Source organism: Myotis lucifugus, unplaced genomic scaffold (genome assembly GCF_000147115.1).
Source record: "Myotis lucifugus unplaced genomic scaffold, Myoluc2.0 scaffold_99, whole genome shotgun sequence".
NCBI classification, from domain to species: Eukaryota; Metazoa; Chordata; class Mammalia; order Chiroptera; family Vespertilionidae; genus Myotis; species Myotis lucifugus.
Window position 1 is genome coordinate 3,319,866 of NW_005871147.1, and position 26,961 is coordinate 3,346,826.

At 39.5% G+C, this 26,961-nt stretch overlaps 3 protein-coding genes and 1 long non-coding RNA gene across 5 annotated transcripts in view; 2 read left to right on the forward strand and 2 right to left on the reverse strand.

Annotated features, from left to right (window-relative positions):
• The window catches only part of BCAS3 (BCAS3, microtubule associated cell migration factor), a 454,972-nt gene extending 442,743 nt beyond the window's left edge, over positions 1–12,229 (reverse strand). The window contains exons 1-3 of the mRNA XM_023756742.1: positions 12,133–12,229; positions 10,343–10,430; positions 6,812–6,866 (exon numbers count right to left, since the gene is read on the reverse strand). Coding sequence (XP_023612510.1) covers positions 6,812–6,866; positions 10,343–10,413 — 126 coding nt within the window. The 5' untranslated portion in view covers positions 10,414–10,430; positions 12,133–12,229. The remainder of the gene's footprint in view (positions 1–6,811; positions 6,867–10,342; positions 10,431–12,132) is intronic.
• Positions 5,419–6,345, forward strand: LOC102435533 (40S ribosomal protein S2). Its single transcript, XM_006092233.3, has one exon. The coding sequence runs from the start codon at positions 5,429–5,431 to the stop codon at positions 6,308–6,310; it is 882 nt and encodes a 293-aa protein (XP_006092295.1). The 5' UTR covers positions 5,419–5,428; the 3' UTR covers positions 6,311–6,345.
• Positions 12,230–12,805: 576 nt separating the features above from the next.
• On the forward strand, positions 12,806–14,176 carry LOC102435845. Of its 2 annotated transcripts, none has more exons than XR_002830092.1 (2): positions 12,806–12,893; positions 13,523–14,176. It is a non-coding gene; the product is annotated as an uncharacterized LOC102435845 (long non-coding RNA). The 2 variants fall into 2 exon arrangements; XR_002830093.1 differs by having other exon boundaries at positions 12,812–12,929.
• A 5,489-nt stretch (positions 14,177–19,665) lies between these two features.
• The window catches only part of PPM1D (protein phosphatase, Mg2+/Mn2+ dependent 1D), a 43,139-nt gene continuing 35,843 nt past the window's right edge, over positions 19,666–26,961 (reverse strand). Inside the window, 2 exon segments of the mRNA XM_006092234.3 lie at positions 19,666–22,551; positions 25,765–26,010. Of these exon segments, the coding sequence (XP_006092296.1) occupies positions 21,994–22,551; positions 25,765–26,010 (804 nt within the window). The 3' untranslated portion in view covers positions 19,666–21,993.

The window sequence follows — 26,961 nt, forward strand, 5'->3', positions numbered from 1 at the left end:
TATTTAAAGGCGCTCAAAAACTAAATCATTTCCTATATTGCCAACAAATAAGAAGTCTTAAAAAAATAAACTATTTAGTTTCCATGTATTATGATCAGGCTATTTATACTCTACCCAAAATTTTCAAGAGTATTACTTTCTTACAGCATAGGAAATATAGTCAATAATCTTGTAATAACTATGTATGTACTAGAATTATCGGGGACATCACTTCTTACATTATATAATTGTCTGACTACTAGTCTATACACCTGGAACTAATATAAAATAATACTGAATATCATCTGTAATTGAAAAATAAAATGTTTTTTAAATGTACTCCTTGAGCCCTGGCCGATTTGGCTCAGTGAATAGAGCGTCGGCCTGCGGACTCAAGGGTCCTGGGTTCAATTCTGGTCAAGGGCACATGCCTGGGTTGCGGGCTCGATCCTGAATGGGGGGCATGCAGGAGGCAGCCGATCAATGATTCTCATCATTGATGTTTCTATCTCTTTCTCCCTCTCCCTTCCTCTCTGAAATCAATAAAAATATATTTTTTTTTAAAAATGTACTCCTTGATATTATAAATAGAATGATAGGATAGTACATCCATATGACCTTATTTCCTAAATCATAAAACAATTAAAAGCTTTATTTGCTTTTCTCTTGTAGGCTTAAAAATACAGTAAAAAAACACAAAAATAAATTCACTTGTTTGTAGTCACACACACAAAAAGGAATATTACTTTCTTCATGCCTCCAGTTGGAGGGCAGTTTTGGGGGTGGAAAAAAAAGTATCACTTTTCAGTCTCTGATCTGGCCTCTACACTTAACCTATTAGCTAGTTTCTATAAGCCTGCAAGGGCCACAAAGATAAACATAAACTGCTCTGAAGTCATGGGAAAAGTGTCAAGGGTTCTCAACAGTAGTCAAAGGGAGTCATCTCTCCATAAACCAAGTGTTTTTATTGTATGAATTTACAAATATTTAGAATGTCAACAAAAGAGCTGCAACATTTACAATTATAAAGTGGTTCTCAGTTCAGAGAATTATTATTTAATATGGTATATCAAAAGCATACAAAAACTACCATCCCATAATTTGTGTTTTACATGATCTGCTTTAAATTTCCATACCATTTAAATGTCCCTGTACTTACCATACAAAGGTAAAGGACACTGAAAATACTATTAAAAGACAGCTACTTTAATTGTAAATTTACTATACACAAAAAAATTCTTGATTTCAATTGTCTTTAAAAAAAAGTGAGATGTGAATAGGGCAGTTAATTTCTTTGAAGAGAAAAACCCACACTATAATCAACTTTATCTTCAACCATCTCATCCTTATCACCAGTTATCTTCTCATCCTTATCTTCTTCCTCTTCCTCCTTGGTCTCTTACCCTTATCATCCTTGAAAACTCTTTTTTAAAAATAATTTTTTATTTTGGAATAATTTTAGATTACTAAACAGTACAGAAAGTTCTCATATACACCTTACCCAGATTCCTCTAATTGAACTACCTAATATAACTAAATCTTACCTTACCATGGTACATTCGTCAAAACTCTGAAGCTAACTGATGCCTTACTACTAATTAAGGCCCAGATCTCATGGGATTTCACCAGTTTTTCCACTAATGTCTTTCTCTGCTCCAAGATCCAATCTAAGACATATTACATTTAGGACTTCTTTTTTCCTATCTCAGGCTCTTCTTAAATCTTGTAAAGCAGTAACATTTTATCAACATTTCCTTCAGTTTAGCAGAATTATCAAGTTGCTTATCACCTGTAGCATTATTCAACATTCTCCCTATTCCTTTGCAACATCAGAAGATGCTGTCCTTTGACTTCTGGGTGATATGCAGAACAAAACAAGGCTGAAAGAAGCCTTTTAATATATGGGGATTCCAGAACTTCTTTGTTTTCCTCCTCAGGGAGAAATAAGATTTTCATAGAAAGGCTTGTATACTTTTGTTACGTCTTCAGGTTTTCCTCTATCCTTCCCAGACATGGTGTTCTCTACTAAGCATTCCTGAGAAAATTCTGTGAAGCTAACGGAAGCATCTGAGTATTGTTTCTGTGTGCCTTCCAGCAGGTTTGCATGAAGAAGGTAGATGACATCATGTCATTTTGCCTCTCAACTTAAGATAATCTTTGCCCATGTTTAGTTATTTCATTCCCAGTGATGCAGACTCACCCAGTGCCCATACAGCTTTCACTTGCCGTTTTAATGGTGGTTAGTGGACTACCAAACTGATTATTAGCCCTTCTTTTTTGTTCTTAATCCTCACCTGAGGGTATTTTTCCATTTTTAGAAAGTGGAAGGGAGGAGGAGAGACAGAGAGAAACATCGATGTGAGAAAGACACATCGATTGGTTGCCTCCCACACATGACCCAACCCGGGCCTGGGATCGAGCCTGCAATGGAGGTACATGCCCTTGGCCAGAACTGAACCCAGGACCCTTCAGTCCACAGGCTGATTCTCTATCCACTGAGCCAAACTGGCTAGGGCTTAGCCCTCCTTCTTCAACCAAAATCCACCTGGCCTAAACCTCTAATTTAGAGTCGACAAATGACAGGATTCATTTATTTCTCCTTTTATTCCTTATCTGGTTTCTAACATAGCTACACATTCATAAGCACAAAGTTATTGTTGAATTTTGAAAGATACAGCTAAGATCACTGTAGATATGTTGGGTTTTTTTCACTGTAGAGAAAATAACTTCCATTGGGTGCTGTGAAAAGTATAATGTTTAATAACAGCAAATCATTCTATAGGAAAAACATATGTAATTTCATATAATTTGCTTGACTGCTATTAACACTTGGGCTAACTACAATTTTTTTACCCTGAAAATGTGAAATTTTCAAAAAGACTTAAATGAGAAGATATGAGTTTTAACTTTTTTTTCTTTGTTAAAATTATTTTTAGCCCTAACCAGTTTGGCTCAGTGGAGAGAGCGTCAACCCATGGACTGAAGGGTCCCAGGTTCGATTCCGGTCAAGGGCATGTACCTTGGTTGCAGGCTCGATCCCCAGTACGGGTTGTGCAGGAGGCAGCTGATCGATGTTTCTCTCTCATCCATTTTTTTTAACTCTCTATCCCTCTCTCTTCCTCTCTGTAAAAATCAATAAAATATATTTTTTAAATTATTTTTAATAACTTTTCAAAAGTACGATTATTAGATCAAAGGGCACAGCTAAAGGTTTCTGAAAGTCATCAATGATATCTCTTGAACACAATGGGAATTCACTCTATTTGTGATAGCTGAAGAAGCTAATACCACTCTAACACATTTTCTCCTTTTGGGGGGTTAAAGACCCGAAGAATAATTTCCAGGCTCCATGAATTTGATGATTCCCAGAACAGAACAGAAGTTGAAACATAATATCATCAGCAAAAAATATCATTTTCCAAGTGGCTAACCACAAAGTATCAATGGGGGCTTCTGGATTAAATGTGGAAGAGACTATGATGTACACCTGAGACCCATATAAAATAATACTGAATGTAAATTATAATTGAAAAATAAAATTTATATTTAAAAAAATTGAGACTGTGACTCACCAAATCTAGCCTACCACCTGTTTTCATCAAGTTTTATTTTAATACAGCCCTGCCCTTTGCTTTACATAAAAAGCAGTGATGCCCGGCCAGTGTGGCTCAGTTGTTGAACATCAACCAATGAACCAGGAGGTCACATGCCAGGGGTTGCAGGCTCGATACCCAGTGTGGGGTGTGCAGGAGGCAACCAATCAATGATTCTCTCTCATCACTGATGTTTCTCTCTCTCTCTCCCTTTCCCTTCCAATCTGGAATCAATAAAAAAATTTTTTTAAAGCAGTGCTTAGTAGTTGCTACAGAGATTATACGACTTGCAAAAGTTTATCCAGCCTTTTACAGAAACAGCTCGACAGCTGCTGCACTAGACCATGAAGTTTTAAGGATGGTCATAAAGTACCTCCTCAACTTGACAGAGTGCTGGATCCATAATTGCTCAAGTAAATGTCTGCTGCCTAGATTTTTGCTTTCTTTCCAAAGTAGAATGACTTGCATAACATAAATTTCTTGAATGAATATTGTAATTCTTAGGTCAATGACTACAACTTTACTTCCACAGTTACTACTCTGATCCAAATCTTCAGTCAACTGCATAGATTAACCCCTTTCTAATGTATAATGTTCATAAAAACTAAATTATCTATCTTCCAGCATTTTTACCCTATCAGTTTTAGCAGCCTATTTTCAATCTATTACTCACTCTAGTATTCTTGTTTCTCTAGAAAAGTCTCCCTCAAAGCCCCTGACCACAGCCTTTCTTCTCCAGCCAACCAACACTGCTTGCTATGCAGGGTTTCCATTAGCACAAAAGTTGTCTTTGTAAGAATCTGATAAAGAGGCACTCTAGGGCAGGCAAACTACAAAAATTTTGAAATGCCCCTTCCTTGGAACTAGCCTCATGCCAGAGCTCAGGGCTTACAAGAAAGGAGCAGTTTGTAGAAGACCTAAGCATGGCATTCTCAGAATACAGGATGCTCTCCAGCCACAGAAACTCTGTTGCCTACCATGCCCAGCTAACTAGTTTCCTTCAACATCAAATACCCAACCTCTCCATTCATTTCAATTAATGCTGTTTCCAATGACCTTTGGAACTTAAGCCTTTCACTCTTTCTTGGCTATGTATGCATTCCCTTTGCAATTAAATATTCAGTCTGTGTTGCATGCGTAACACTATTTGATATGTTTTTACTATCTTTGGTTGTTTCAAGAAATTTGACTTCCCTTATTAATCGAGTTCTTCAAGGAAAAAAAGCATGTATTTCTCCTTACATGCCCCGAAGACTTGCAGACCTTGTCAGTGTGGCCTATTTTCATTAAAGCTGACTGAACATAAAAAAGAAATACCAACATTCTTTGGTAGTTTCCCATATTTGATGAATACTCTAATACAACGGAAATCTAAAGTCTCGAGTGTTCTAGGACCCTCTCGTAAAACTGATCTCTGAGTGTCCTTTCTGAACAGTGCAATTACAGATGCTTTTTTAGTCAGGGAATACTGGCATCACCACAAGGAGAAAGCAGAAAGCTTCCCCTTCAGTAATTCCACTAAACATTGCTTCCCAAAGCTAATGTTTCACACGAATCACCTGAGATTCTTACTACAGACACGAATTACTAGATGCCACCTCAATTCCACTGAGTCAAACTCTCTGGGAGAGGGGCCTGGAAATTACTATTTTCAATAAGCGTGTCAAGTGATACTTATGTTAAGTCTGGGCATCAGTGCCCTAGAGGTGATTCCAGGAGGGCAGCTCTCATTCTTCATCGCACCTGGACATAGAGGAGCTTACAAGGAGCTTACTTTCTCACAGGCTAAAGTAACAGGGCATACTCTGTGTAGCACAGAAATACTGCTCAATATGAAAGAGACGTAGAAACACCAAATGGCGGATGACGCCGGTGCTGCGGGAGGGCCCGGAGGCCCCGGGGGCCCCGGATTGGGAGGTCGCGGCGGCTTCCGTGGAGGATTTGGCAGCGGCATCCGGGGCCGGGGTCGCGGCCGGGGTCGGGGCCGGGGCCGAGGCCGCGGAGCTCGTGGAGGCAAGGCCGAGGACAAGGAGTGGATCCCTGTCACCAAGCTGGGCCGCCTGGTCAAGGACATGAAAATCAAGTCCCTGGAGGAAATCTACCTGTTCTCCTTGCCCATCAAGGAATCGGAGATCATTGACTTTTTCTTGGGGACATCCCTCAAGGACGAAGTCTTGAAGATCATGCCTGTGCAGAAGCAGACACGTGCTGGCCAGAGGACCCGGTTCAAGGCATTTGTCGCCATTGGGGACTACAATGGACATGTCGGTCTGGGTGTGAAGTGCTCAAAGGAAGTAGCCACTGCCATCCGGGGAGCCATCATCCTGGCCAAGCTCTCTATTGTGCCCGTGCGGCGAGGCTACTGGGGAAACAAGATCGGCAAGCCCCACACTGTACCTTGCAAGGTGACTGGCCGCTGTGGCTCTGTACTGGTGCGCCTCATCCCTGCCCCCAGGGGTACGGGCATTGTCTCGGCCCCTGTGCCCAAGAAGTTGCTGATGATGGCTGGTATTGACGACTGCTACACGTCGGCCAGGGGCTGCACTGCCACCCTGGGCAACTTCGCCAAGGCCACCTTTGATGCCATCTCTAAGACCTACAGCTATCTCACCCCAGATCTCTGGAAAGAGACCGTGTTCACCAAGTCTCCCTATCAGGAATTCACTGACCATCTTGTCAAGACCCACACCAGAGTTTCTGTGCAGAGGACCCAGGCTCCCGCTGTGGCCACCACATAATTTTATACAAGAAAAATAAAGTGAATTAAGCCTGCTAAAAAAAAAAAAAAAAAAAAAAAAAAAAAAAAAAAAGAAATACTGCTCAATATGAAAGAGACGTAGATTTGTGCTCAGTATTTAGTGAACATCATACCTAGTTAATGAAATGTGAAGCATGTGTTGCTTGTCTCACTTGAGTCACCCATCATTTAACCAGGACAAGGGAAAGGCTGTGGAAACAGAACCCAACTAGAGAGTCCCAAGTCCCATCCCTCAACTATCATCTCACCTTGATTCCTCTTAGGAGAGCAAATTCTGAGGAATAATAATGGTGCCACAGTCAGCACAAAACTCAGGTACACCTAATAACACATATAGTTTCTCCCTACCAATATTCAGGATACTAAAACATCAAGTCTTTTTGAAGGTGATGATACTAGTATCAAGTTTAGGAAACAGTACATTTCAGAGGCTCCCTGGACAAAGGTAAAACCTACTGTTCCGGAAACCACAAACACTTACCTGTGGCACAACATCCTGTAGAAAAGTCACAACACTTTCCATGTAGGACTGCTCCCTGCAAAGGGGAGAATTGGATAAAATTTATCATGACAGCTTAAGACAAACATGGGAAAATTCTTTCTAAGCCCTTAGAAGGTCACTCATAATATTTTTTTTAAAGCCTAACTCACATTACCTGATAATTCTGCTAACCTTGCTCCTTTCATTGAAGTTATTAAATACAAATGAGATCTTAACCAATTCTAAACATGATCTCTTCTGAAAAGCCATGCTATCTTAACTTGAGATAGAGAACTTCTAACTCATACTTGAAGGAGTGACGACAGAAGACTCGGCTGAAGCAGAACCTTCCTCTTGAGTCAGAGCAGATTGCCCTAATTAGACCAAGAAAACCTGTTGCAGATGACTCAGTATATAGTGACCTTCGCTTTAAATTGGTTATGAACCTAGTTCCTTATATGCATAGAGAAAAATGAATCCATATTTTTCTACAGCTAACTTTTGCCATATACAAGACATGGGAAAGTATTAAAACGCTCAAGGACACTAAAGTATTTTAAATGGGAAGTCAGCAAGTAGAGAAAAAAATTTCTTCAAAATACCAAATCAAATTCATTCCAGAGAGATGTGAAAAATTACATTTAGGGACATAATGAGATCCTAAATCCTATGTAAAAATATACCTTACATACCTACAGAGCTAATTAAGCCCAAAAACCCCAAAACATTTTGATTAGGCCTATCTCTCCAAACTCATTTTTCTGCCACTCCCTTAATGTGCTTTACTTCAGTCATATGCAACTTCAACTCCTAGATTACACCAAGCTCTTTTAATCAAGACCTTTACACTAGCTTTCCACCTAAAGTCCTTCCCATACTCTCAGCTTTCCCTTTCATATCTCCACGTAAACTGTTACCTCCTCAGAGAAACCTTCCCTGATAGCCTTAAGTCATATTCCCCATTGTCATTCTCTATCATAGCACACTGCATTTACTGTTTCCCCCACTAGAATGTAAACTCTATTACAGAGAGGAATCCATCTCTCATATTTACCTATACCTTCAGAATCTATAAGCCAGTACTTAGGCATGGAGTTGAAGCATTGTTAAAAGAATACTGAATGAAGATATTTTTTAAACCACAAAAATTATATATTGCATTATAAAAAGCAATAAATGTTGAATATAGTGAGGCAGCAAAGACAAACTGCCTGGATTTGATCCAGGTTCCCCTTCTTGGCTGTTACCAAAGAACAATTTACTCAATTTCTCTCTGCTATGGTCTCTCCACCTGTAAAATGAAGAGTGAAATAGTACCTAACTCATAGCTAATAACATGCTTATTGCCACTGTCCATAGTTAACAAAGACATATAGCCTTGGGAAATGCAGGAGGAGAAAAAAGGAAGTTCTGTGGTAAAATATCATATTACCCACAGACTTTTGTTATTCTGAGAAGGCACTTTTTATGTAACATGCTAAACTTCCCAAGGGAAATAATCCAAAATGTTACAATGCCCTTATGAACATTTTAAAAAACAGAACTAGGAGATCACAGACAGTTCAATTCCCGGTCAGGGCATATGCACCGGTGGTGGACTTGATCTCCAGTGGGGGGGCGAGCAGAAGGCAGCCAATTGATGATTCTCTCTCATCATTGATGTTTCTATCTCTCTCTCCCGCTCCCTTCCTGAAATCAATAAAAATATTTTTTTAAAAAGCAGAAAAGAAGTTTCAACTCCTTAGCCAGGTATTGAAAGGTCTTAATTGTCCACCTCACCCTATTTCACATAATAAGTCAACTTTCCTGTTTCATTCATGAAAATAGCTTGCCTTACCCACATCTTCTCACTCAATTCCCTTTGCCTAAAATGTACCCTTGATTCTAACTGCCCAAACACTATTCAGCCTTTGAAGTACACTATAAATGTTAGCTCCCTAACAAAACTTTTGAAATCTAAAATACTAAAATATTCACACAAAAATACTCTACATTCTCATGCTATTTTGCTAGCATCTTTTTTATTGATTATAGTTATTGTAAACATACATATCTTTTCCTTTTTTAAATATGTTTTTACTGATTTCAGAGAGAGAAAAGGAGAGGGAGAGAGAGAGAACCATCAATGATGAGAGAGAATCATGGATCAGCTGCCTCCTGTATGCCCACTACTGGGGACTGAGCCCGCAACCCCATCATGCCCCCTATTGGGGAATCCAACCATGATCACCAGCCGGCTCTAACATACGTATCTTAAAACCACATTAGATTATATGCTCCTAGAAAGTATACATAATAGCCCTGGCTGGGTGGCTCTGTTGGCTGGAGCGTCATACTGTACACCAAAAAGGTTTGGGGTTCAATTCCCAGCCAGGGCACATACATAGGTTGAGGGCACCAATCCCAGCTGGGGCGAATATGGGAGGCAATTGATGGATGGTTCTCTCTCTATCTGTATCTCTCTTCCTCTCTCTCTCTTTCCCTTCCTCTCTCCTTACCTCTTTCTTAAAAATCAATAAACATAAGGATTTTTTTAAGTAAGTATTCATATGCTTTGTCAAAGGCTTAAAATATAGAAATGCAGCCCTAGCCAGTTTGGCTTAGTGGATAGAGCATAGGCTCCCAGACTGAAGGGCCTCGAGTCAAGGGAATGTACCTCTGTTTCAAGCTAGGTCCCTGGCCCTGGTTGGGGCAATGTGTGAGAGGCAACTAATCAATGTGTCTCTCTCACATCCATGTTTCTTTCTTGTCTCTTCACTTCCCTTCTACTCTCTCTAAAAACCAATGAGAAAATATCCTCAGGTGAGGATGAACAATAGCAAAAATAAAAAATATAGACATGTACTCTTTATGACATTGACTTTAAAACTTTCTGACTGAGATCTTAGTGCAGTGATGGCGAACCTATGACACGCGAACTCATTTTTTTTATTGATTTTTCTTTGTTAAATGGCATTTAAATATATAAAATAAATATCAAAAATATGTCTTTGTTTTACTATGGTTGCAAATATCAAAAAATTTCTGTATGTGACACGGCACCAGAGTTAAATTAGGGTTTTTCAAAATGCTGACACGCCGAGCTCAAAAGGTTTGCCATCACTATCTTAGTGTAAGAAATACATTTTACATCACAATCTAGTAAACAGATATATCTCTGTATGTGCCATAAAACAATACTAACTCTCAACTCTATTTTTTATTAATTCTATTTCTTTTTTGAATAATAGTCCTGATCCAACAAATTGTTTAATAACCCACTAATTGTTAAACCTGGACTATGAAAAAAACATTACTCTTTAAGATTTACATAGTGCTTTTCATGTACTGTGTAAATATGCTGAATACATCAACTTGACCCTCCAATTATTCCTTTTATTTGACCTTGGCAATGATATTTACCATCCTACAAAGCCAAAATTAAATAGATTCTACAAAAGTCATCACTGTTCAAAAAGAAAACCTGAGTGTTACATCACTATTCTGAATAATCTTTCTTCAGCTATCAGGCTTATTCTGAAATTTGCTTACGTGGCAGCCTGAGGGCGAACCACAACTCCACCAGTACAACGACTGGGTCTTCTCGGGGAATCTGTAGCCATAGCTTCATTCACAAAACCTGTTTCCAGAACAAAAAATAGAAAAAATCATTGTTGGGAGTAGGGAGAAACGTTTATGGTTAATTACCAAGTGTTTGTTTTTTATTTGAACCAAACCTCAGAACCACAAAACTAGCTAAGACTCTTGCTGGACCCTTTGATCTACTGTTAAGATAAACTAGAAAAGTAAGAGAACCAGATCATGGATGGGAAGTCTAGTGCAGGATCGCTTTATAAAAATAAATGTACTACCTATAGCCCTAACCGGTTTGGCTCAGTGGATAGAGCATTGGCCTGCGGACTCAAGGGTCCCGGGTTCGATTCCGGTCAAGGGCATGTACCTTGGTTGTGGGCACATCCCCAGTGGGGAGAGTGCAGGAGGCAGCTGATCGATGTTTCTAACTCTCTATCCCTCTCCCTTCCTCTCTGTAAAAAATCAATAAAGTATATTTAAAAAAAATAAAATAAAGTAAAATAAATGAATAAAAATAAAAATAAAAATAAATGTACTACCTATGTAAGCCAAAATTTAAAAATTTACTGAAATTTTATGTTGAGATGGTTAAAATACACATGGCACAATATTTCAAGACCAAATGGAACAGTAGGGTAATACCATCCAACTAAGACTGTTGTAATCCGGAAGAAAGCGTATTGTAACTGTGGTAATGGATCATAACTAGACTTACTGTGGTGATTGTTTCACAATATATACAAATATCAAATCATTATGCTGTACACCTGAAACTAATATGTCAATTATATCTTTAAAAAAAGACTGCATGGCCCAACCAGTGGTTGAGCGCCAAACCAGGAGGTCACAGTTCAATTTCCGATCAGGCACATGTCCAGGTTTCCGGCTCCAGCCCCAGTAGGGGGCCTGCAGGAGGCAACTGATAGATGGTTCTCTTTCATCATTAATGTTTCTATCTCTCCCCCTCTCCCTTCCTCTCTGAAATCAATAAAAATATTTATTTTTTAAAAAAATAAAGATTAAAAAAAAAGACTGCATGGTCATAATTAGCAAGGTTTTTAAAAACAATTGTTAACCCCCTGCTATTGGAATCTCATCACCAGAGTCTAAATAAGTAATAAAAACTTATGACATTAGAAGCCCCTTATCCTTTCCTCTCACATCACTGAATCCTCATCCCTAATAAGCATCTGAATCCTTGGGGAGGTGTTAAGAGCATGGAGTGTATTTGGTTAAGGTTTAAAGGAGGACTGACAGCAATATTAAATATCTCTTACAGGGCTCAGGAGAGCCCACAGCCTGGAACTAATTTTGAAAAGCCCCTAAAACCCTCACTTCTAAGTAGGGAGCATTCTATCACCTTATTTGACAACTTTGAAACTGATGAGTCCCATATGCTACAACCAAAACACCCTTTGCCCGAACCAGCCCAGGTACCCCTTCCTCCATGGGTATCTTCACCTCCAGCCCCTCAGCCCTCTCATTTCCACACCACCCTTCATGTCCAAGCACAACCTCCCAAGAACTGTCCTCTGAGGGCCCTGTCTCCTGAAGACGACCATGGCCAGTGCCTCAGGCCCCACTCTCCTGAAAGACGCTCGTACCGCGCTACCCACTTCACCTCCAACGCTGTGCCACCGCTGCCCCCGGCCGCCCTCTGGCCCCTTGCCCTCCCTCCCTCCCCTCCCCCTCCAATCTCCACAGCTCCCCGTCGCCGAATCCCTGCCAGTCAAGCCCTCTCCACTCACGCGGCTCGCCCCTCGTCCTCTCCAAGCCTCCCCAAAGACACAGCCCCGCCAGCCCTCTCACCGGCCGCCCGCCGGTAAACGCTGTTCTCCAGCTCAAGCCTCACTGTTTGGAGTCCCCTCGTGATTGACGGCTACCACTTCCTACCACGCCTCAGCGGAACTACCTTTCTAGCCAATCCCAGAAGCCAGCTGCCTGCGGCCGGGCACCGCCCTTAGAGGTCAGCTTCGCCAACCAGCAAGTAGAAAAGAGGCGGACCCGCCTCCTGAAACTATCCAATCCGCTGGGGCTCGAGGGAAAACAAAACAGTATGTAAATTCGGGTAAAACCAAGGTGTCAAGTTCGGTTGCGAACGCCGGCCGGAGGAATTACGGACATGTGTATTTTCCATCGCAGACAGCACCTTCGTGGGTCTGTCAGAAAGCATCACGCCCCAGACTCCTGTGCCCCTCACCTGAGCGTCTCAGGCTGGGAACCCGAGGACCCGGGGACTGGTCTGTTTACATGGAATTCTCGCGACAGCTGGTTAGAAGCTCAAAGCACGTGGACATGGCAGCTGCCAATCACTTTTAGTTGGCCACTCATCCATTCCGAACCCGCCTTCTGCCCCGCCCTTGTAGATGTGTTTATCTTCCGGGAAGCTAGGTTGGTAGAGGGTGGTGGGCAGCCCTGAAGCTGAGGAGAGGCGCGGCGAGTGATCTCCTCAGTTTAATCTAGGTTTATGGACCACACCTGACTCCTTCCTTCCCTCCTTCTGCCTCCCGTAAGGAAGATATCAAAATCTCGCCGGTGTTGTTTCGTTAGTTACATTTCTATATAACAATGATAGCATTTATTTACTTATTGAACAAACGCTCAGTAAATACAAAGGCTCTAAGAAGGAAGTGAATTTTGAGTAAGAACGAGAAAAATACTATGGTTTAAGCAAAGTGAAGTAGTATAGAAAACTAGTTAGAAGAGGTAAGCAATGGCCAGACGGACTATGGTTTTGTACAGGATTTATAAGGAGTTTCAATTTTATTTTAGAGTGAGAATCAATTGGAGGACTTTCAGCTAGAAGTGTCATGATCGTACTTACATTTCTAAAAGGTCATTTTACCTACTAAACAGAAAATAAACTTTTGTCAGGGAAGGGATAAGGGAAGCACTGGATCAAGTATGGAGGCTATTTCATTAGACCAGGTGGGAGAAGGGGTCTAGAAGCGAAAAGTTGTGAATTTCAGAATATTTTGGAAAAGAGAACTGAAAGATCTTGATAATGCATTGCATGAGGAATAGAGGAAAAGAGAAAATCAAAGAAGATGCCTGTGTTTTGAGCTTGAGCAACTGAGTGATGACATGTACAGATAGGATGAACAATGGTAACGTTCCACATTTTGTTTTATATTTCAGATATTTTTTATTCCTTCAAATGTATTGTTTGTCAGGAGTGACTGAAATAAAAATATAATAAGAGTCCATCATCATCATGGGAATGGCTTTAAAAGAAAACTCGTCAGAGGAATATTACTGCTTCCCATTGTCAACCAGTAAATAGTTGCAATTGAATTTCTTTGACTTGGTTTCATCCTTTGTAAACTGTAGAAAGAATATTATGTGCCTTGTAGGATTTTTATAGAAGTAAATAAATTTAAAATTCTTAGAACTGTTAGGTCGAAAGGGGGTCCAGGAGCTGATGCATGCCTCCGCCAGACGGATGGTGATGTAGATACTGGGCCCTTCCTAGAATCCGTAACAGGCCAGTGCACCAGGTGGATGGTGACGCAGATACCGGTCCCGCCCTGGAATTCCTAACAGGTCAGCTACCTGGAATTCCTAACAGGTCAGCTACCTGGAATTCCTAACAGGTCAGCTACCAGACAGATGACGACACCTGGAAACCGGGACGACCCCCGCGGCACGAACTCCCACAGCTCATGCTCCCCCGCCCTCACTGAACAGCTGTGTAAAAAAATGCCCCTACTCCCTCTCGGCGCGACTCCACTGGCCCAACCCCAGGACCTGTGGACCTCGCCCGAGAGCGCAGAATAAATTCTCCTCCTTCAATCTGCCTGACTCTCTGACTCAGTTTCCTGCGCCGCGAACCTCACAAGAACCAGTTAGAAACTTCTCCAAATTAACTAATTACTAATTAACCAATGAACTAGTTCTAAGTCCTCCATTTTTTTCTCTGCAGAGTTGGTGTGATTCTTTCATGAGCCTTCAAATAAAAAATAAAACGAATGGTAATCATTTTTTGAATATGAGTGCTTAGTACATATTGCCAGCTCATGAATAATTTCAAAGTTAAGGGACCTGGGGAAACTTTTCAACAATCTGTTCTTCTGACTGAGCAACCCCAGCTAGCAAATTCATTTTCAGCATAAAAGAGTTCAAGTCAGAGAGTTCTATGTTATCCCAATTACTACAATGTCCACTATAATAAATCACTAATGACTAAAATTGCCTTTCCTACAGTCCCCAGGGAATTGTCAAGGAACTGTTCATACATATGCAAACAAAATGTTAAGGTCACTTTACATTTTATTGTGTATTTGTTTAGATAGGATTGGGATTCCTTTTTTAACCTCAAGCAAACCATTGCCTCACTCTGGCCACCAAAAACACTTGGATAATAATCATATGATTTAAGCAGTGGTGAAATAATCTGATTTCACATAGAACTATGGTGAACATTAATATGTTAACTTTCAGTCAAATAAAAGGAAAAACAGATTTTTTTGTTGTTGTTAATCCTCACCCAAGGATATTTTTTTGATTTTTTAGAGCGAGGAAGAGAGAGGGAAAGACAGAGAGAAACATCAATGTAAGAGAGAAATATTGATTGGTTGCCTCCTGCACGAACCCTGACCAGGGCCTGGATCGAGGAGGAGCCTGCAACCAAGGTATGTTCCCTTAACTGGAATCGAACCTGGGACCCTTTGGTCCGCAGGTTGATGCTCTTTCCACTGAGCCAAACCAGCTAGGGCAAGGAAAAACAGATTTTTAAAAAGGTGGCTATATAATGTATCATTCTACCCACAAAACCTTGAAATGAGACACTGTTAGGGCCAAAAAAATAGAACATTGGGGACTAACTATGGTTATGGTAAATATTAATCATGCTCTGTGTTAACGTAAAAAAACCATTGAAACCTGTAAAGAATTTTTGTGAGTTTATTTGAGCCAAACTGTTGACATATGCCGGGAAGCAGAACCTCAACGAATTGAGATAGTGCTCCGGAGAATGGCGGGGTTACATCCGTATTTATACATTCCAATCAAAGGAGGAACATAGGTGGGTTACATGAAATTCATTGGTGATAGATTAAGGAGGTGGGATTAAGCGAAGCGGGGGGGGAAACCTCTGGGATAGGATAAAAAGTAAAATGATGGACACATACTTAGGTGGGTGCAGGAACAATTAACATGATGATGAAGGAATCTGTGGTATCTGTCCTGGGACCCAGCACACCTGGCGGTGCCCCAGGGGCTCCAGATACAGGGAAGTCACAAGTTACCCAGACATTTCAAGGGTATGTTATCATAGATGCAAAAAGACAGATAGGCTCAGTTAAGGTAAAGGTTGACCTTGTCAGTGAAGATACTGGCCTATGACGTAACTGCCCACCATAACTGCTTTTAGTTAAAGTTTAATTTCAGTCCATCCTTTGTGGTTACTTTAGGTCTCCGAGTCTGCAAAACTGCCATGCAGGCCTCTCCTGAGCTTGTCAGGTCAGCATGTGGCCCCTTTCGTCCACACTCTGTTAACCATATTGACTTGTGTTGGTTAAAGAAAGGACATTCTGACCTGGCTGGGAATTGTACGCCCCAGGACCTGAGAGTCAACCTTGGACCAGGGAGTCAACCTTGGACCTGGGAGTCAACCTTGGAATGGGGTCCATTCTCACTCCATTGCCTATTATGAGAAGATTAACAGCATGTTGCCAAAACAATGGAGTCCCACCCCTGCCTCCTACTTCCCCATGCCTGTAATCCCTACTTCCCCAAGTAATCTTTGTCTTACTGTATATAAACAGCTGGCTTATGGGGAGCTGCAGAGCAGATTTTTGTCAATGACCTGCTGCTCCCCCATACTGCTGGCAGTATTGGAATAAAGGCTCATATATGACTCAACCCTGTCTCTGCTTAATTGGCTCAAGTAGTGACAGGCACCATAGACCCATTGATTGTCCAGTTACAATATTGCTAATAAATCAACCAAAATTTTTTAAAAAAGGTAAACGACAGACTGACATACCTCCATGTGGAGGTGGGAGGACAAAGAGAGATAAACCGAAGACCTTATATACTTATATGCATAGCCCAGGGACAAGGACAATAGGTTGGTGAAGACCTGTGGGGGGTAGAAAGGGGCTGGGTGGAGGGGATTAAAGGGGGAGAAAATGAGAGACCTCTGTAATACTGTCAACAATAATAAATATTTTAAAAAGTAAAGGGTGCCCTGGCTCTGTTGGTTGAGTGTCATCCTATGCACTGAGAGGTCACTGGTTCAATTCCCGGTGAGGGCACATGCCTACACAGGGCCTGCAGGAGGCAGCCGATCAATGTTTCTCTCTCCCTTCCTCTCTCTCTAAAAATAAAGCAATAAAAACATGTCCAAAAAAGAAAAAAAAGGTAAAGGTTAAAGTAGGACTGTTCCAGGCAAATTTTGAAGTGTAGTTGCCCTTTGTCTCTTACACATCAATACTACTTTGTAACTGTTCTCTGTTGATGAATGTATCATTCTATTGTCTATGTAACGAAAATGTAAGCTCTTTAACAGAAGGGATTATTTGTTTCATTTTTGTTCTCCATAATGCTCTATTCCCTAACAGGAAAAATTACATGTCAAAACCTAACAATTTATCCTGAAATATGGAACTGGTATTTATAATTAAATATTCCAGAAAGTAAAACTATTGACAAAGACCAAAAATTAGTTTCATCAACTCTTTTAATGATCTCCAGAACATATTCTAACTTTCCCATATATTACCTTCCCCATTTAACCCTGGATAAAGACTGCTTTAAAATCTGAAGTAACTTATGACAGGAGGGTTAGCTTTACAGTTGTATTATTATTTATTAATAATCATTTGCCCACCCCTGTATTTAATCATCCAAATATCTGCAAGATAATGAAAATAACATCATTAATGTTGTTACCCAAACAAACCTAGTATACAGCTTATGAATGCAATATTTTAAAAAACCCATATTCTTTCTACCCGTCTTCTGATTCCGATTGGATCCTCAGCTTCCCCTAATCTGCTGTGTATTCCAATGTGTTCTTTATTGGTGCTATGTCATTCTTTATTTCATAGTTATTATATCTCTTCTCATGCTGTTGAGCATCTTTACCATCATTACTCTGAACTGTGTTTCCGATAAATTTCTTACCTCTATTTCATATCTCTTCTTCTGAAGAATTATTTTGTTCTTTCATTTGGAGGTTATTTCTTTGTCTCCTCATTTTGGCTGCCTGCTTGGGTTTGTGACTATGTATTAAGTGGATCTGCTATGTGGTCTCCACTTTTGGTCCTAGGGCATCAGGGTTCTCTCCAGCAAGTCCTCTGTTGATTATTCAGGTAGTTTTTCTATATTTTAGTTTTAATTTCAGTTTGTTCCTAAGAACATGTCCATGCAGCATCCACTTACTCTGCCGCCATTTTTAATCTCCAAAACCATATTTTCGATTTGAGTTTCGAAATTTTGCTATGTTTTGTCTTTATTAGTCAGTTGGAAGATGATCTTGAAGGTCTACTATATTCTTTCTAGATTGTGATGGACTACTTCCAAGATGGCCAATAATGATACACACCTTTCAGTATTCATGGCATGTGGTTGCCTCTTGCATTTATCTGTGTGACTAATAAAATGCAGCTGAATTAACATGGTACTTCTGAGGTTAAGTTACAAAAGACATTGTGGTTTCTGCCTTGTTCATTTTTTTCCTTTTTTAATGTTTTTATTGATTGCAGAGTGGAAGGGAGAGGGAGAGAAAGAAACATCGATGATGAGAGAGAATCCTCAGTTGGCTGCCTCCTGCATGCCCCCTACTGGGGATCGAGCACAAAACCTGGGCATGTGCCCTTATCAAGAATTGAACTGTGACCTCCTGGTTCATGGGTCAACTCTCAACCACTGAGCCACACCAGCAGGGCTCTACTTTGTTTCATAGATACATATATATATATATATATATATATATATATATAGAGAGAGAGAGAGAGAGAGAGAGAGAGAGAGAGAGATGTTTTGTCTTTTTTAATTGATTTCAGAGAGGAAGGTAGAGGGAGAAAGAAACATCAGTGATTAGAGAGAATCACTGATTGGCTGCCTCCTGCATGTCCCCTACTGATGGTCAAGCCTACAACCCGGGCATGTGCCTTTGACTGGAATCGAACCAGGGACCCTTCAGTCCACAGGCCGATGCTCTTTCCACTGAGCCAAACTGGCTAGGGCTGTTTATTGTTTTAAGCTACTAAATTTTGAGGTGTTTTTATGCAATACATAACTAAAATTTTTTTTCATAACTACCATATTTTAATCTTTAAGGCATGAGATAAATAGGTCAAGAACCTGTTCTACAAAATATTGAAAAAGGAAGTTAATGGATATATTGTGAGAAGCCCTATGAAGGGGCGCATATGGCAAGGAACTGAGACCTCTTACCAACAAATTATCAAAACTGTGGATGGGATTGTAGAAACCCTGATTTATAGCCACTTGATCAAAAGTATATGTGATTTATAATTGGTATCTGAAGTGGATGCAGTCTTTTGAGACTGAGCTCTTAATTTGTGGGTTCTGATAACTCCAGGTAGATACAGAACTGAATTGAATTGTAGGACATCCAGTTGGTGTCTACAGAAATTAGAGAATTACTTGGTGTAGGAAAACCCATACATATTATGTCAGAGTATTCTGTGCATAAAGGAAGAAATAGTGTTTTCCTTTTAGTGGACATAGTTAAGTAGTGGCAAAGTGAAATATCCACAGACTAAACAGAATCCTATATAATAAAGGGCTAATATGCAAATCAACGGAATGGTGGAACAACCGGTCGCTATGATAACCACTGACCACCAGGGGGCAGACGCTCAATGCAGGAGCTGCCCCTGGTGGTCAGTGTGCTCCCACAGGAGGAGGGCTGCTCAGCCAGAAGCCGGGCTCACAGCTGGCAAGTGCAGGGGTGGTGGCGGGAGCCTCTCCCGCCTCTGCAGTAGCACTAAGATGTCTAACTGCCAGCTTAGGAGAGCGGGCCCAAGCCATCAGTTGGACATCCCCCGAGGGACACCCTTCCCCCCGCCCAAGTGCACAAATTTCGTGCACCGAGCCTCTAGTACTAAATAATGAGGCTCTATAGTGTACTGCTATGGACACAATCTTCAAAAGATAAGATTAAGCAATAAACACATAGTTTCAGTCTATGCATAGATTATCAGAGAGAATACACAAAAAAGGGGGGAAATACTGGTAGCCTTGGAGACTGACTTGGGGTTTTTCCATTATGTACCATTTTATACATCATGAATTTTCCATCATGCAGATTTGTTACATAGGCAAATAAAATTTAATAAAAATAGAAACATTAAAACATTTGTGATTACATAACATCTTCAACTCCTTAAAGAATACATCTGAACATAGCCCAAGGAACACATACAGAAAAGAGCTAATTTTAGCATTTGCATTTATATGTGTCAAGGCAAAAATGTTTCCAGTATTAGGTAACTACTAGTATGGTATATAATTAGACTCTATTGCACTAAAAGTGTGATTTATGAAGGAATTAATGCTGTGGCATTTTTGCATTAAAGAGTACTTAATCCATTACTCTAGTCAAATGGAAATTTTAATTTCATATAGACAGGATTAGATTATTCTCTTTAAAACCACTGGCAGAAAAGGTAAAAAGTAGCTAAATGGATTTTCCTTGCTTTTACTATACATTCAGATTTGTTGAATTTCTACTTTGGGCAGCTAACATGGTATTACAGATCTAATTTATGGAAAAACCCTTCACAATAAATCGACTTAAAAAATGTTTCTAAGTTGCTATGTCTCTCTCTTAAAAGATCTGAAAAACAAACTATTACCCAAAAATCGTTTCATTTTTTTGAGGGATCAAACCCAGAACCTTGGCATATCGGGATGATGCTCTAACCAGCGAGTTATCCAGCTAGGGCCCAAAATACCTTTTTAAAAACTAGCCACAAATAATGTTTTTCCCAGACCACTGGTCCTCAATTATTTTTCTTATGGAAAACTAGTATGCTTCCAATTATGCAGTACCTAGCATATTATAGGTATACTAGGAGCCCAGTGCAGGAGTTCATGCACCTTGAAAGGAATTGTGGGCCGCGAGGCTGCGGTGGGCACAGGAGCAGGTCTCAGCCCATCCTCTGCACCCCCCGGCCCCTCCTGCAGTGGCCCCCAGTCTCGTCTACCTGCAGCCCCGCTCCCATGTGCTGACAGTGTCCGCCCGGCTCACACCTGCTGCCGGAGCAGAGCGATTAGGGCCAGAGCCAGCAGTGGGTGCGAGCGGGGCAGTGCCAGCAGCAGGTGCGAGTGCCTGGCGGGATGGTGGTGCGTGGGAGCAAACCCCATGGTGGTCAGTGCACATTATAGCGACCAGTTGTTCAGCCGTTTGGTCTATTTGCATATTAGAATTTTATATAGAGAGATAATCAACTCTTCAATCTTTCAATGAGATGTTGTCCTAAATTAATAAATTTTAAAAATTCCTCATTGTAGAACAATTCACCACACTAAAATGACATAGTGCTTTAGTATTAGTTCCTTTTAGTTTTTTTCTACATTACCAAAATACAGTTTTATTCACTTTTAATTGCAATATGTCATCAAATGTTATAAGCCATAACTAACTTAACCATATTCTTACTGTTAAGATATTTTGCCTGTTTCAATGAACAATGCATTTATTTTAAGTTACTCTAAAAGCACGGTATGGCACAACAGAAAGTTAATATATATCATTAAAACCAACAATAAAAATCCAGCAATATCACAAACAATTTACTGATTTATTAGCTGAACAAACATATCCATATAATCAATGAAACTGTATGATATATAAAATAATAATTTAAGAAATGTTGGGAATTAGCAGCACCATCCATTATTGAAATAGCAAGAAAAACTTCACACATATTTTATGCAAACACTAGAAGAGGGTAACTACTTGAAGACCTAATAATGCCACTGTCGGGGATAACTGAGAGGGGCATTTTTTTTTTTAAGGGAAAGAAGCCTTCTATTCCAAAGATTTAGTGAGTATATCTGATGATTTTTTTTTTTTTTAGAAAAATGCTACTGAAATAAAAGATAGTGCATAGTATTTTAATCAGGACAAGGAGACTAAAAGTCAGCTACTTCTCTTCTATGAAAAATTTAGTTCTGAATTATGAAATTAGAAATAAAAAATAATTTTTAAAAGACAATAGTTGTCTCTAAGAAACATTAAGTGGAACACAGATCACTATGAAAATACATCACTTTCCAGTTTGCCTAATAATTTACTTCAAAAAGTTGTATAGTTTCATCACAAGTGACTTAATAAGCATTTTTAAAAGTTTAAAACCTTTAGCCCTGTTGTTATATTTACTGTGTATCAGAGTACGAGACTGAGTTTGTGTGAAGGATACAAATTTACACACATTTTACAGCAACATATACCCTAACAACTATAAAATTCACATTTATAATACAAGCAAGTACAAGGCCAGGATCAAACTGCTGAATTCCAAAAAGTCAAACCATTTTTATTTTGTCCTGTTTTTGGAAGTTCAACTTCGGCACCATCTTCAAAAGCCTTATATCCTAAATTTGGAAAAAAGCCATTTTTCAGATACAGTTCAGCAAACACAAACAGTTTTTCGGTGCTGGTGAAGTAAAGGATTTCCAATTTTCTTCTGGCCCCTAAGTCTGCGTCGCATGGTAAGTTTAACAGAGTTCTTTCGCTGTGAGGTTGTGGCGAGGCTTGCGGGCTGAGCACTATTACTTCGACTTAAACCATTTCGTTTATGCTTCTTCATAAGAGGGCCAGAATTGGATTCTTCTAATGTCCTTTTAAAATTTGCTGGAGGGGTTCTTTCAACTTCTTGGGCTTTCATTTGACCTGAAGTTGACATCTTTAAATTTTTTGGGTCCATAATGGTGTTTGTTGAATTGGTAGGCACCAGGCCAACTGACAGGCTATTACTCAAAGAATCATGTATCCTTAATGTCAGGGCTTTAGTGCAATTTTCTTCAAGTGGCTCTGGATCTTTTGAGGGTAAGACTGCAGCCTGGACATTCCCTCGAGCTACCTCAGCTGGGACTTCTAAGTAATTCTCTGAGAAGGCATTACTACGAACAAGGGCAGGTACATGGTCCTTAGAGTTCAGCCTTGACCAAGGGTCCTCCTCCATTGACTGAAAAACAAGAAAGTAAACCAAATAAGAAATCACGTATCCTAGAACTCAGCCTGACCCTTGGGAAGATGAAGGGTATCATTAGAATAAATGACAAATTTGGCTTTTTCCTTCTTTCTATAGTCTAATTTCTGAATATTTAGTAGAGTGGAGAATGTAAAGCGCAACATTAAAGCAACTATGCCATAAGGAAACTCACATTGTTGCTTTGACCCTACTGAGCATGGCTAGGGCTACTCTCCAAAAAATAAGTGAAGATCATGTAGAAAATCTCATATATTGTTTTTTAGAAGCTTCACAGGTGATTCAGATACGTACCACTCCTTTTGCTGTACACCTCTAGATATACATACACTCAGAATATCCTCCCATCTCCAGACAGATAAGCACGTTCTTCCTATCAAACCCAATCTTCCACTATAAAACCATATAAAATTGTCTTGCCCTAACCTGTTTGGCTCAGTGGATAAGAGTGTTGGCCTGTGGACTGAAGGGTCCCAGGTTCAATTCCGGTCAAGGGCATGTACCTCGGTTGCAAGCTCGATCCCTGGCCCTGGTCTGGGCACATGCGGAAGGCAACCAATTGATGTGTCTCTCTCACATCAATGATTCTCTCCCTCTCTCTCTCTGTCTCTCCAATCCCTTCCATTCTCTCTAAAAAATCACTGGAAAAATATCCTCAGGTGAGAGTTTATAAAATCATTTGTTTTATAGTTTCTCAAGAAATTTAAGCATAAATACTATCTCCCCCCTCAAATATGTAACATTTCCCTCAATTACTCCCTCTCTTCTCAAATAAATTATTAATATAATATATTCTTGCCCTAGCCTTTTTGGCTCAGTAGAGCATCGGCCTGTGAACTAAAAGGTCCCGGATTCAATTCTGGTCAAGGAGATGTGGCTCAGTTGCAGACTCGATCCCAACGAGCCAATAATGTGGCTCTCTCACATTATTGTTTCTCTCTCTGTGTCTCTTCCCCTCCCTTCTTCTCTCTCTAAAACCAATGGAAAAATATCCTCAAGTAAGGATTAATAATAAATAAATAAATAAATAAATATTCTTTTTTCTGGGAAAAGAAATTTTTTTATTGAACATACCTAGGGGATTAATATTTTATTTTCTGAAAAGGCCAAGTAAACCCTTTTATAGCATGGTAAGTGAGAACATATTATCTGGTCTTCCTCTGGTATAAAATCCCCAAGGAGTAAACACCTTTCAAAAAAGTGCTATGTTAAAAAACATATCCATAAAAAGAATGTTCCCTTTAATGTTTCTATAATAAAAAAGAAAAGGGAAATTGAAGCCACCTAAAAGCATTTTAATCTAACCATAAACATGAACATGCTTTACTGAAAAAAAATAAATTTTTTTTTTTTACTTTAGGTCCAATGGAAACTGAAGATGAGAAACCCATGTTCCTAATTTGGTACTGTCCCAAATAGATTGCTTCTTCTAAGAAGACTAGAGGCCTGGCGCACAAATTTGTGCACAGGTGGGGTCCCTTGGTCTGGTGGGCGATCGGGGGCCGATCGGGGCTGTCTCACCCAGTCCGGCGGGGGAGGGACTGTGGGAGGTTGGCCAGCCACAGGAGGTTGGCTGTGGGAGCACACTGACCACCAGGGGGCAGCTCCTACATTAAGCGTCTGCCCCCTGGTGGTTAGTGTGTGTCATAGCGACCAGTTGACCAATCATTTGGTCGACCAGTTGTAACGGTCACTTAGGCTTTTATATATATAGGTACTTTTTCTTTTTTTAAAAAAATTATATATATATGTTTATTGATTTCAGAGAGGAAGGGAGTGGGAGAGAGAGATAGAAACATCAATGAAGAGAGAATCATCAATCGGCTGCCTCCTGCATGCCCCCCACTGGGGATCGAGCCCGCAACCTGGACATGTGCCTTTGACCGGAATTGAACCCGGGACCCTTCAGTCCCCAGACCAATGCTCTGTCCACTGAGCCAAACCAGCTAGGGCAAGATACTTTTTCTTTCTGAGGTCATTGATTCATTTATTTTACACTGCACAGTTAATTGAAAGCTCAATACTTCTTATCTGTTTTAACACTCTAGATAATGGGCAGCAAACTTATTTCAAAGTACCAGTATGGAGAAAGGATAACAAGACAGTTTTTGTTCTAGAATAGTATACAAACTGTATATTATATGACTTTCAATAATATCAAAAACAAAAGTTGTATGTGAGTTTATCCCTCTGAATTGGGTTGATTCCAATACCTATGCTGGTCACAAGCATGTTCTAGCTGACCACAGAAAACTGTATCTAGTCATAAGTAATTATTGACCAAGAGTTCATCCTGCTTAAATTATAGAAAAAGGATTTGCAACAAGACAGGGCAGCAGTGAGTTCTGTAGACAGAAGGCTTCCTACTACCAAATAATCACATCACTAATTCAGTCACAAGAAAAATGTGCTATTCAACACACTTATAGAAATAAAACATATTGCTCTAGTTTGTATAACAATGTCAGATGTTAGATGGTATTCCTTTATAAAAGCAATCAGCAAAAACAATGGGACAATTTCAGAGTTAACACAATTTATAGGAATTTCTGTTGTGCTGTGTCTTTTTAAATTCAGATTATTCCTTCTCTTTTTGTTGGCATTCTGTGGTAATACATTGCATCTGTTAGCACAGGCAACTGCGTCCACTACTTAGACTCAACCCAGATTAATTTTTTTTAAAGTATTTCTCTTTTTTTAAAATATATTTTTTGATTTTTTACAGAGAGGAAGGGAGAGAGATAGAGTTAGAAACATCGATGAGAGAGAAACATCGATCAGCTGCCTCCTGCACATCTCCTACTGGGGATGTGCCCACAACCCAGGTACATGCCCTTGACTGGAATCGAACCCGGGACCCTTCAGTCCGCAGGCCGACGCTCTATCCACTGAGCCAAACCGGTTTCGGCCAGATTAATTTTTTTTTAATATTGTTAATATTCTTCAGGGGCCATATCTAACCAACTTTCTATTAGGTGCTGTACACACATTTGGCATTCAGAATAATGTACGTATTGGTGCAAAGATGGCTCATTGACAATAAGTTACATGACAAAGATTCATCAGGTTCTTGAGACTAGTTCAAATCCAAAGTCTTATTATATAAGAAATCTGGAAACTGTTTTCAAGTAACACTAACCAAAGAAACTCTGTCTATTAAAACAACTTAAATACTATAGAACTATATACCTTGACTGGTGGTGTAGAACTTGGGGAAGGAGTCCGCAGGCTGGTTTCTTGACTATTATAGGAAGGGCTATCAGTTAGGTTCAGATAGAGCTCATCATCATTGGTGAAATTTCCCTGACTACCCACTCCTGGAGAGATGCAGATTACTATGGCACTGGTATTATCTGCTCGAAGCATGCGCTGCCTCCAGCGGCCTAGTGCTCGATTCACAAGCATTTTGGCACAAGATTGTCCATGCTCACCACCCTATATTTAAAAGAAGGAGACGGAAGTCAACCACTACACATGTATCAAATTACACATGTATCAAATTAAAAATTTGATGTTCAATATGACCTAAATTAAATTTTCAAAATTTCAAACATTATCCATAGATCCTAAAACTATGTCAAAATCATACTATTCTAAATTTTCAAAAAATAATAAAATAAAGCTTATTCTGTGGTTAAATTTCACCTGTATTCTTATCTTTTTGGTAGCAAGAAATGTGGGAGGAAAAGTTACATATAGTTATTAAGAAAAGTTATATAGAAGTTATCTAAAAAGCAAAGTAAACATCAAGTTATTATAGATAAACAATTCACAAATGAAATAAGTATGGCAAAAAACAAAACAAAAAAACAACAACTCATTGTAAAGGGCCAATTTCCTCCTAAAATAAGAGCTTCTGAAAATCAAAGACAATGACCCAAAATAAAATTGTCAAAGAATATGAACAAAATTCAGAGACAAGGAAATATAAATGACCCTTAAACATATATTTTAAAATGGTCAGTGTCATGCATAAGAGAAAAAAAGCAACACAATAAGTTGTTATGGTATAGATATAAAAACAAATCAACAAAGAGTAAATACTTAAATAACCTCATGTTATGCAAATAAATGTAGTTTGGAAGAAAACTTTCAGCGTCATACATGGATTCAATCATTGCTAAGTTTCAGAGAACAGAAATGAAAATGATGTGCTCCAGAAAATAGGGCTACATGTCTTCAAAAGTACCCCTAGAAATAACTGAATTATGAAAATGAGTGGAATTGGTTGAAAAGGAAATACATCATGAACTACAAATGGAAAAATATTTTAATGTTATTTCATGTAACCTAATAAAATATATTAACATACTCTAAGTACAAACATATTAATGTATTATAATATACTATAATGTATACTATATGATGTACTATCTAGTTCTTTAA